This window comes from Heteronotia binoei, chromosome 15 (genome assembly GCF_032191835.1).
Source record: "Heteronotia binoei isolate CCM8104 ecotype False Entrance Well chromosome 15, APGP_CSIRO_Hbin_v1, whole genome shotgun sequence".
In the NCBI taxonomy this organism is placed as follows: Eukaryota; Metazoa; Chordata; class Lepidosauria; order Squamata; family Gekkonidae; genus Heteronotia; species Heteronotia binoei.
Genome location: NC_083237.1, coordinates 6,295,088 through 6,306,396, shown reverse-complemented (window position 1 = coordinate 6,306,396; position 11,309 = coordinate 6,295,088). Strand labels below are relative to the sequence as shown.

The 11,309-nt window shown below is 50.7% G+C and overlaps 1 protein-coding gene across 1 annotated transcript in view; it reads left to right on the top strand.

Moving 5' to 3' along the window:
• Window positions 1-6,294, top strand: part of PCK2 (phosphoenolpyruvate carboxykinase 2, mitochondrial) — a 53,709-nt gene extending 47,415 nt beyond the window's left edge. The window contains exons 8-10 of the mRNA XM_060255358.1: window positions 15-152; window positions 1,454-1,549; window positions 2,783-6,294. Of these exons, the coding sequence (XP_060111341.1) occupies window positions 15-152; window positions 1,454-1,549; window positions 2,783-3,237 (689 nt within the window). The 3' untranslated portion in view covers window positions 3,238-6,294. The remainder of the gene's footprint in view (window positions 1-14; window positions 153-1,453; window positions 1,550-2,782) is intronic.
• Window positions 6,295-11,309: the final 5,015 nt, after the last annotated feature.

Below are 11,309 nucleotides of genomic sequence, written 5' to 3'. Positions count from 1 at the left end.
CTTTCCCTCTGCAGGGGACAAGGAGGCTGCCGCCCATCCCAACTCCCGGTTCTGTGCTCCGGCCCGTCAGTGTCCGATTATGGATCCGGACTGGGAATCCCCTCAGGGCGTCCCGATCGATGCCCTCATCTTTGGGGGCAGGAGACCTGTGGGTAAGAACTTTTGCCGCTCCTCCCAGCTTCTGTTGGCTGTAGCGCAGCGGTCCCCAACCTTTTTGGCACCAGGGACCGGTTTTGTGGAAGACAATTTTTCCGGGGCGTGGGTGGGGGGAGATGGTTTCGGGATGATACAATTGTGCACTTTATTTCTGTTAGTTTGGTGTGGTAGTGAAGTGCGCGGACTCTTATCTGGGAGAACCGGGTTTGTTTCCCCACTCCTCCACTTGCACCTGCTGGAATGGCCTTGGGTCAGCCATAGCTCTTGCTAAGTGGTTAAGTGCACGGACTCTTATCTGGGAGAACCGGGTTTGTTTCCCCACACCTCCACTTGTGCCTGCTGGAATGGCCTTGGGTCAGCCAGAGCTCTTGCTAAGTGGTTAAGTGCATGGACTCTTATCTGGAAGAACCGAGTTTGATTCCCCACTCCTCCACTTGCACCTGCTGGAATGACCTTGGGTCAGCCATAGCTCTTGCTAAGTGGTTAAGTGCATGGACTCTTATCTGGAAGAACTGGGTTTGATTCCCCACTCCTCCACTTGCACCTGCTGGAATGGCCTTGGATCCACCATAGCTCTTGCTAAGTGGTTAAGTGCGGGGACTCTTATCTGGGAGAACCAGGTTTGATTCCCCACTCCTCCACTTGCAGCTGCTGGATTGGCCTTGGATCCGCCAGAGCTCTTGCTAAGTGGTTAAGTGTGTGGACTCTTATCTGGGAGAACTGGGTTTGATTCCCCACTCCTCCACTTGCACTTGCTGGATTGGCCTTGGATCAGCCATGGCTCTGGCAGAGGTTGTCGTTGAAAGGGCAGCTTCTGGGAGAACTCTCTCAGCCCCACCTACCTCACAGGGTGTCTGTTGTGAGGGAGGAAGATAAAGAAGAGTGTAAACTGCTCTGAAACTCTGAGATTTGGAGTGGAGGGCAGGATATAAATCCAATGTCGTCATCTTCTTCTGCTGCTCACATTGTGATATATAATGAAATAATTATACAACTCACGGCCCAGTTGCTAACACGCTGTGGACTGGTACGCATCCAGGGGGTAACTTTCTTGCATATCCCAAGGAGGGGCTGCTATAATATGCTCTCGTCAGATCTCTGAAGCCGAGCAGGGTCAGTACCTGGATGGGGGACCACCAAGGAAGACTCTGCAGAGGAAGGTCGTTTCAGACTACTTCTTGCTTGCCTTGAAAGCCCCATTCTGGGGTCGCTATAAGTCCGCTATGACTCGATGGCACCTTTGCACACGTTATATTCTATAACTCCATGCATCTCCCTGCGTTGTTTCCCCCCGCAGGGGTCCCCTTGGTGTACGAGGCCTTCAATTGGCGCCACGGAGTCTTTGTGGGCAGCGCCATGAGGTCAGAGTCTACGGCGGCAGCTGAACACAAAGGTATGGATCAGGGGGTCGTTTTGTAGAAAAGGAGGTGCCAGAGCTCATTAGCGCAACTCGTTTGCATATGCCACCCACCCCTGGTACACCGAAAAGGGGACTAAATTATATCAGCTCAGCATCACTTCAGTAACTCCTGCTGTTCTCATGAATAGCTCATGTTCCCCAGCTTTCCCCATCAAAGGGCAATTATAACTGTCATAATAAACTGTCATAACAAAACCTTACTCCCATCATATGTTTTAAATCACTTTCTCCTTCTGTGGCCACAGTGGCACGAGCAGGGGTGGAATTCTAGCAGCAGTGCCTTTGCATATTAGGCCACACACCCCTGATGTAGCCACTCCTCCAAGAGCTTCTAGCAGGAGCTCATTTGCGTATTAGGCCACACCTTTCTGATTTAGCCACTCCTCCAAGAGCTTCTAGCAGGAGCTCTTTTGCATATTAGGCCACACCCCTCTGATTTAGCCACTCCTCCAAGAGCTTCTAGCAGGGGCTCATTTGCATATTGGGCCACACCCCTCTAATTTAGCCACTCCTCCAAGAGCTTCTAGCAGGAGCTCTTTTGCATATTAGGCCACACACCCCTTATGTAGCCACTCCTCCAAGAGCTTTTAGCAGGAGCTCCTTTGCATATTAGGCCACACCCCTCTGATGTAGCCACTCCTCCAAGAGCTTCTAGCAGGAGCTCTTTTGCATATTACGCCACACACCCCTGATGTAGCCACTCCTCCAAGAGCTTTTAGTAGGAGCTCCTTTGCATATTAGGTCACACCCCTCTGATGTAGCCACTCCAAGAGCTTCTAGCAGGAGCTCTTTTGCATATTAGGCCACACCCCTCTGATGTAGCCACTCCTCTAAGAGCTTACAAGGCTCTTTTTTCTAAGCTCTTGGAGGGTTGGCTACATCAGGGGTGTGTGGCCTACTATGCAAAGGAGCTCCTGCTAGAATTCCCCCCCTGGGCACAAGGAAGATTTCCATCTGTCTGCTTTATATGTTTTGGTTATTTCCCTTTTTTGTGGGGGGAAATATTAGAAAGTTGGCCAAATCTTAGAGTTCAGCAAAAGTCTCACAGGAGGTTTGAACAATGGAGTCCAGAAGTGAGTATTTGGGGAGAGGCGGAGTAATAAAGAAAGAGCATAATAAAATTCCGAGGCCTGTCCCTGTGAGGTCCAAAATGAGGCCTGGATCCATCTCTCTCTTCACTGGTCTCCTCTCTCCCCCTGTATACAGGCAAGGTCATCATGCACGACCCCTTTGCCATGCGCCCTTTCTTCGGTTACAACTTTGGCCGCTACCTGGCCCACTGGTTGAGCATGGAAGGGCGCCAAGGCGTCCGGCTTCCCAAGATCTTCCACGTCAACTGGTTCCGGAAGGATGCTGAGGGGAACTTCTTATGGCCGGGTTTTGGAGAGAACTCTCGTGTCCTGGACTGGATCTGCCGGCGTGTCGACGGAGAGGCGAGCACCCAAGAAACGCCCATCGGGTACATCCCGAAAGATGGCGCCCTAGACCTGACAGGGCTGAAGAAAGTGGACCATCGAGAGTTGTTCTCCTTGCCCAAGGAGTTCTGGCAACAAGAAGCGCGGGAGGTGAGGCAATATCTGACAGAGCAAGTGAACGAAGATCTGCCCAAGGAGGTGATGAAGGAACTGGAGGCCCAAGAGGACCGCATAAAGAAGATGTAAGGGACTTTGAGGGTGGAAAAAAAGAAATCTGACCAAAGACACAACCCCTTTCATCTCCCGTGGGGAAAGGGAGGAGGTGATAGGGAGGTTTGTTTACAGAAATTCCCCTTCCCCACCTCTTGCCGACTCTGCCTCTGTGGCCCTCAGGTGTCCGCCATCTTGTTTCCTGGGCCGTGAGGCGGCCATCTTGCTACCTAGGTACCCCGAGCCAGATACGCTGTTTCTTAGCTAGAGCTAGGGTTACCAGCCTCAAGGAGAGGCCTGGAGTTCTCCCAGAATTACCACTGAACTCCAGAGAACAGAGATTGCTCTTTCTGAAGGACACGGCAGCTTTGGAGGGTGGACTCTGTGGCCTAACCTGACTGCTGGGCTCTCTCCCCTCCCCAAACTCTGCCCCCCCCCAATCTCTGTGAACTTCCCAAGCTGGAGTTGGCATCCCTAGCGAACAGCCGCTTTACTGCCTTTCTGCAGCTCAGTTGTTCTTCCATCTTGTTCTGTCCTTTGTAGTGTTACCTCTCTTTCGTTCCTGCCGTCGTCTGCTTCTGGGGTCTCTCTGTTTGAGTGAGTGATTTTTTTAAAAAAATCTTTCCCAGACTCTTTCTCCCTCTAATACAAGCCTTTCCTTTCTGAATCACTCGTGGCCCCCCTCTTAGGGCGTGCAAACGTAGAACCAGTTGCCTTTTTTACTTAGCAGCGATGCCGATAGAGGGGAGATCCGTTATCCAGTCAAGGTCTTCAAAGGAGGCAGAATGGTCTTAACCAAATCCCAGAACTGGCTTTCCAGTTTTATCGTCTAGCTCAACTGACTAGCTGGTAGAAATTCACAACTTCTAGAGCCGTTGCTAAGTCTGTCAGATCGGAATGGAGTATAGGCCCACCCAGCTCCTATAGCTGCGTAGTGCCTCCCTATGTATCTTCTTAACCAGAAATTGAATGTAATAATTATGTACTGTATCCAGCAAAAATCCCAGTGCATTTAACTGTGATGCAGTCATCAGCCGTTAGGATTCAGAGGATAAATGGTTGTCCTAACTGCAGCCCGTCTAGCACCTCCTATCTTTGTGCTCTAAATGGTTGTGAACATTCCATGACATCACAGCATCTCAGCCAACCGCTCGCAAGCTCTCGTGAGATGGAGGAACGCGACAGGCGATTTTTTGAGCCTACACACAAAACAAAGCTGTGAGTTACTGGAAGAATTAGTTAAAGGATGCACTTCTCCCACCCCCCCCCCCACAAACTTGCCACATGGGTCTATTATGGGGCACTCTGCTGATATGCTGAAGCCCCAGTTTTGGCGGAGAAGCCAAGGTTTCTCAGCGTTGTGAGCCTACTCATTTTTCCTCCTTTGTCAGTCCTTCTATTACATTCCTGTCAATGGATGCCAACTGGTGGATTTCATCCTCCGGGGGTTGCCAATCCCCAGGTACGGGCAGGGGATCCCCCGGTTTGGAGGCCCTCTCCCCGCCTCAAGGTCATCAGAAAGCGGGGTGGGGGGGAAATATCTGCTGGGCACTCCATTATTCCCTTTGGAGAATAATTCCCATAGGGTAGAATGGATAATTGATCTGCGGGTATGGCGGGGGGGGCTGTTGTTTGAGATAGAGGCACCCCATTTGCAGCATAGCATCCCGTGCCTCTCCCCAAAACACCTTCCAAGTTTCAAAAAGATTGGACCAAGGGGTTCAATTCTATGAGCCCCCAAAGAAGGTGCCCCTATCCTTCACTCTTTCCATCGGAAGGAAGGCATTGAAAAGGTGTGCGGTCCCTTTCAGTGCGGTGGCCAGAACTCCCTTTGGAGTTCAATTCTGCTTGTCACACCCTTGCTCCTGGCATTGTCCACCCCCAATGTCTCCTGGCTCCGCCCCCCCAAATGTTTCCTGGCTCCACCCACAAACTCCCCAGATATTTCTTGAATTGGACTTGGCAACCCTAAACCCTCCATTCTAAGCCAGGTGTCTCCTATATCGGGGTGGCCAACGGTAACTCTCCAGATGTTTTTTGCCTACACCTCCCATCAGCCCCAGCCAGCATGGCCAATGGCTGGGGCTGATGGGAGTTGTAGGCAAAAAAACATCTGGCGAGCTACCGCTGGCCACCCCTGTCCTATATGGTGCCTGTGAGTGCTAGGGATGCCAGCCTCCAGGTGGGGCCTGGGGATCACCTGGAATTCCAGTTCATCTGCAGGCTACAGAGATCAGTTTCCCTGGAGACAATGGATGCTCCACTGAGCTCTCTGCCTTCCCCAGGCTCCACCCCCAAATCTCCCGGAGTTTCCCAGCTTGCATCTGGCAATTCTACCTCACCATCCCCTGCCAGAGGCCGGGGGGAGGGCATGGCAACTACCATGTGTTTTTATAAAGTAGCCAGGTGGGACTTGCTCATTAGGCATTGGCAGGGGTGGAATTCTAGCAGGAGCTCCTTTGCATCTTAGGCCACACCCCCTGGGGTAGCCAATCCTCCAAGAGCTTACAAAAAAGAGCCTTGTAAGCTCTTGGAGGATTGGCTACATCAGGGGTGTGTGGCCTAATATGCAAAGGAGCTCCGGCTAGAATTCCACCCCCTAACCATTGGAGATTTGATTGGCTGTGCAGATTTTTAAAAGTACTGCTTTGGCAGCCGCCGCAGCACAAGGATCTTCACCGTGTGACTGCAGGTTAACTGTGGCAGCCATTTTGTGGCTGGCTTCCTCTCCCGTGGCAGCCATTTTGTGTACACATTTTAAAAGGATATGCAAACCCTCTGTGACCTTGTACTCTTCTTCCAGCCTTCCCCCTTCCAGCAGATGTGGCAGTTTTTCAGGCTAGGATGGGACCTGAGTAGGCATAGACGTGGAGGCATGAGGAGAAGGGGAAAATATCAAGGACATTTTTACAATTATTTTTTCAGTAGTGGAACTGGAACCAGGACTGAGGGAGTGGTTGGAAAGAAACACAGGTGGAGAGCTAAATATTTGGCTGCAACTTAATTCAGGTTGTTTCTTTTTTTAAAAAAATAAAATAAAACATATTTTGTTAGTAACACGCATTAATGAAAATAAAAGTATAAAGAATAAAAGAATGTGAATTGTATGAAGTTTTGGCACGAGGAGGTCTGTCTCATGACCGGGTACATTCACACTGGATTCGGGAAGGGTTTTATGATCAAATGTCTCCCATACGTCTCTGGGAACCAGGGATCATTTTGTAGAAAAATAGGTGGTGGAGCTCATTAACATAACTCATTAGCATATGCCACCCCCCACCAGCCAACAGCAACCCAACATGACAAAGGAGAGCCCCAGGCGAGCGAGGCCCGTTTGGGCTGTCTAGAGATCCAGTCAGCCCAAGCAGGCCTCACTCACCTGGGGCTCTCCTTGGCTGCACTCCCCCCCCCCCCCATAGTCAAAAGGCCAGCAAGCCACCCACCACCCAAAATCACACAAGAAGTGGAGAAAGGGTGTCACGGGCTTCTCCAGGGGTTAACGAGGGCTGCTGGGGGTGTGGCAAAGCCCCTGGTGGCTGGCTGGCTGCCTGCTCTCCTAATCCAGGGATTGTTATGCAGCTGTACCTACTATTCAATGGACAAGGTAGGTGGGGAGGAGGAGGGGGAACCCTCGAAGGAGAGCTCCTGCTGAATTCAAGGCCTGCTGGGAACTGTAGTTGGGTGTGGGGCCTTCTCAGAGTTCTTGGGCGGTCGAGTGGGGAAATCTTGGTTGGGGGGGGGGGGGGCGGGGGGCGGACAGACACAAATGCGAAGCATTTGACTGTTCGGGTAAGCTGCTGTAACTGGAGATGAGAATGCCCTTTGAAGGTACAAAACCTTCCGGGCTCTGCTTGGTGGTCTCAGAGCTACCGAGATCTGACAAGATGTTCCTGTGATATTCCTATTCAAGTCATGAGATTTCTTCCACCCTTCATGACATGGTCGCAGCTCATCTGGAGTCCCTTAAGAAGATCAGATGAGTCCGGTGACACCTTACAGACGAACCAGCTTTTCTGGGGTTGTGCTTGTGAGATGCAGAGCCTTGTTGGCCACTGGAAGCCTCAGAAGGACGTCCTGTGAGGACAAGGGGAAAGATCTGGGTGTGTTTATCTGGAAAAGAAAAAACCAAAAGGTGGCTCTTAGTCACAAGGTATAGATGGAGCACTCTGTCTGGGGCTGGGATGCTTGGTGCTTGGGGGACAACAGTGGGAGGACTTCTGGAGTTCTGGCCCCGCTGGTGGATCTCCTGATGGCACCTGGGTTTTGGCCACTGTGTGTCACAGAGTGTTGGACTGGATGGGCCATTGGCCTGATCCAACACGGCTTCTTTTCTGTTGTGCCCTGTGCAAGCACCAGTCGTTTCCCACTCTGGGGTGACGTCGTATCACGACGTTTTCACGGCAGACTTTTTGACGGGGTGGTTTGCCCTTGCCTTCCCCAGTCATTTACGCTTTCCCCCCCAGCAAGCCGGGGACTCATTTGACCGACCTCGGAAGGATGGAAGGCTGAGTCAACCTTGAGCCGGCTACCTGAACCCAGCTTTCGCCAGGATCGAACTCCGGTCGTGAGCAGAGAGCTCGGATTGCAGTACTGCAGCTTTACCACTCTGCGCCACGGGGCTGCTCTGCAGATACATAAAGGGATGGCACACAAAAGAGGTCAAAGGGCAAGTGTAGTTCTAAGGGGCTTTGAGTTTTACAGGATTTTGTCTGAACATGACTAGACTCTGGTTCAGTAGCACCTGAGAGACCAACAAAGTTTTGGGCATGTGCATGGCTTTTTTGCAGAAAAAGTCCATCAAAGAACTTGTTTACATATTAGGCCACACCCCCTGACATAACCATTGTTTCAGCAGGAACTTATTTGCATATTATGCCACACCCCCTAGGCGATAAGCTAGTTCCTGCTCAAAAAAAAGCACCGGCCATACGATCTTTTGAGACCCAGTTAAGATACCTTTCCTAACTCAGAGCACTTTGACAATGGAACCACTGACCTAAGACAGTGTTGGTTTTCCGTAGCTTGGGGGTCTTTAGGGAGAGGCTGTCAGGGGTGTTCTGATTCTGGATATTCTGTACTGAGTGGCAGGTTGGACTAGCTGGCCTCTAGGGCCCCTTCTACTTCTAATAATAATAATAATAGTTTATTTTTATATCCCGCCCTCCCCGCCAGGCGGGCTCAGAGCGGCTAACAGACATGGGAGTCCCATGATTCACATTAAACAGTATAACAGACATAGGAGTCCCATGATTCACATAAAACATAACAGTTAAATATCAATTACAAATAAATTAATTAAAATAGATAAAACATATAAAAATAGGTGCTAAAATGATGTAATCCTGATGTACATAAGATGGCTAAGCGTCTGTTCGTTAGTTAATCAGGTTCTGTCTCAAATGCCAACTGAAAAAGAAATGTTTTGCAAGCCCTGCGGAATTGGTTCAGGTCCCGCAGGGCTCGCACCATCTCTGGAAGGTCGTTCCACCAACGAGGGGCTATCACCGAGAAGGCCTGCTCCCTGGTGGCCTTCAGCCTAACTTCTCTTGGCCCAGGGATTGTTAATAAATTCTGGGAACCAGACCTCAGTGCTCTCCGGGGTACTTCTAGCAGTCTATAAGTGACTGAGCAAAAAATGGTTCAAGAAAAAATATCTCATGGCACCTTAAAGAGTGCTTATCTCAACATGAGCTTTTATGAATCCACACACTGCTTTTAGATTCATGAACTCTGGCTAGGGTTGTCAATCCCGAGGTGGGGGCAGGGGATCCCCCGGTTTAGAGGCCCTCCCCCCACTTCAGGGTCATCAGAAAGCAGGGGAGGGGGAGGGAAGTGTCTGCAGGGCACTCCATTATTTCCTATGGAGACCGATTCCCATAGGGCAGGGGTAGCCAACGGTAGCTCTCCAGATACTTTTCACCTACAACTCCCATCAGCCCCAGCCATTGGTCATGCTGGCTGGGGCTGATGGGAGTTGTAGGCAAAAAAAAATCTGGAGAGCTACCGTTGGCCACCCCTGCCATAGGGTATAATGGAGAATTGATCTGTGGGTATCTGCGGCTCTGAGAGGGGGTTGTTTTATGAGGCGGAGGCACCAAATTTGCAGCATAGCATCTGGTGTCTCTCCTCGAAACACCCTCCAAGTTTCAAAAAGATTGGACCAGGGGGTCCAATTCCATGAGCCCGCAAAGAAGGTGCCCTTATCCTTCATGATTTCCAGTGGAGGGAAGACATTTAAAAGGTGTGCGGTCCCTTTAAATGTGACGGCCAGAACTCCCTTCGGAGTTCAATTCTGCTTGTCACAGCCTTGATCTTGGCTCCACCCCCCAAAGTCCCCAGATATTTCTTGAATTGGACTTGCCAACCCTAACTCCGGCTCATGTTGGAACTGATATCTGTAGGCTGTAATTCCGGGGGATCCCCAGATCCCACGTGGAGGCTGGCATCTTCCGCTGTCCTCCTCAGGCTTCAGCCCCAAAGTTCCAGGAGTTTTCCAACTTGGATCTGAGAGTCTTATCCCTGTTCCATGGCCCAAGGCAACCTGGCTGGCACCCTGAGTCTTTATTATGGGTTGCAACTTCCCCATCCCTGTGTTAAATGCTCAGGATCTCCTTTAAGGAAAGGAGATGGCTGCTGCAGCCCCACCCACCCCTAACCATTTGGATAGACAGGATTACATTTTAACCCAGCCTTATTGCAAAATGCCACATTGATATATAACATTTGCACTGCAAACCGAAAAAGAAAAAGAGGTGTGTTCGAGTTTCTTGAAGAGATAAGACGTGGCTGCAAGGAAACGACTTTTAGTCCCTGGGACTGAGTTTAAAAAAAGCAACCCTCTTAGCCTGGGCTCTGGGGGAGAGTTGCCTACAGGGCCGGTGCATGGAAGTAGGCGAAGAAGACAGTTACCTAGGGTGCCACCAGGCCTAGCGGGCACCACTGGGTGCCCCCTGCCCTCCCTGACACATAACTCTGGAACCTGACCACGGTCACTTTGTCCTCTCCCACCACCAAGCTGCCCTCAACAAAGCCAAGCCACCCCCCCCCCCACCTCTCCGATGTGCGACTTGGTCTCCCACCTCATCCTATCCTGCCATCCTCCTTCCTGGCGTAGCCGGCAAGCGCTTCTTCTCACCCCGTTTTTAAATAACTTATCGCATTTTTTTTAATTAAAATTAAAAATTCGGTAAATTAAAAATGTGAAAAGTTTCAAGTTTGGCACGCTTCATTTTCCCTATATACATATTTTAACAATGGGAGGGGGCGCTAGTGGGTGATTTCCCTAGGGTGCCAGATAGCCGAACACCCGCCCTGGTTGCCTAGCAGTGTGACAGAAAAGCTGGAGGTCCATTCAAGCGTCCCTAGGCTTTTGAGCATACAACACAATTGGTCAAAGTCCAAAAGGTCACTCCTTATCAGAGAATCCATACTTCACAACAGAGGGAGGCTGCAATCCTATGCACTGGCTTGGAGGAGAAAGCCTCTTATTGAATTAAATGTAGGGTTACCAATCCCCAGATGGGGGCAGGGGATCCCGGTTTGGAGGCCCTCCCCCTGCTTCAGGGTCATCCGAAAGCAGAGGGGGGAGGGAAATGTCTGCTGGGCACTCCGTTATTCCCTACCATGCAGGGGTGGTCAACGGTAGCGCTCCAGATGTTTTTGGCCTACAACTCCCATCAGCCCCAGCCATTGGCCATGCTGGCTGGGGCTGATGGGAGGTGCAGGCAAAAGACATCTGGAGAGCTACCGTTGGCCAACCAATGGAGACCAATTCTCATAGAGTATAATGGAGAATTGATCTGCATGTATCTGGGGCTGGGGGGGGGTGCTGTTTTTTGAGGCAGAGGCACCAAATTTACAGCATTGCATCTGGTGCCTCTCTTCAAAATAGCTTCCAAGTTTCAAAAAGATTGGACTAAGGAGTCCAATTCTATGAGTCCCCAAAGAAGGTGCTCCTATCCTTCATTATTTCCAGTCGAGGGAAAGCATTTAAAGGGTGTGCTGTCCCTTTAAATCTGATGGCCAGAATTCCCTTTGGAGACCAATTACGCTTGTCACAACTTTGCTCCTGGCTCCACCCCCAAAGTCTCCTGGCTCCGCCCCCAAAG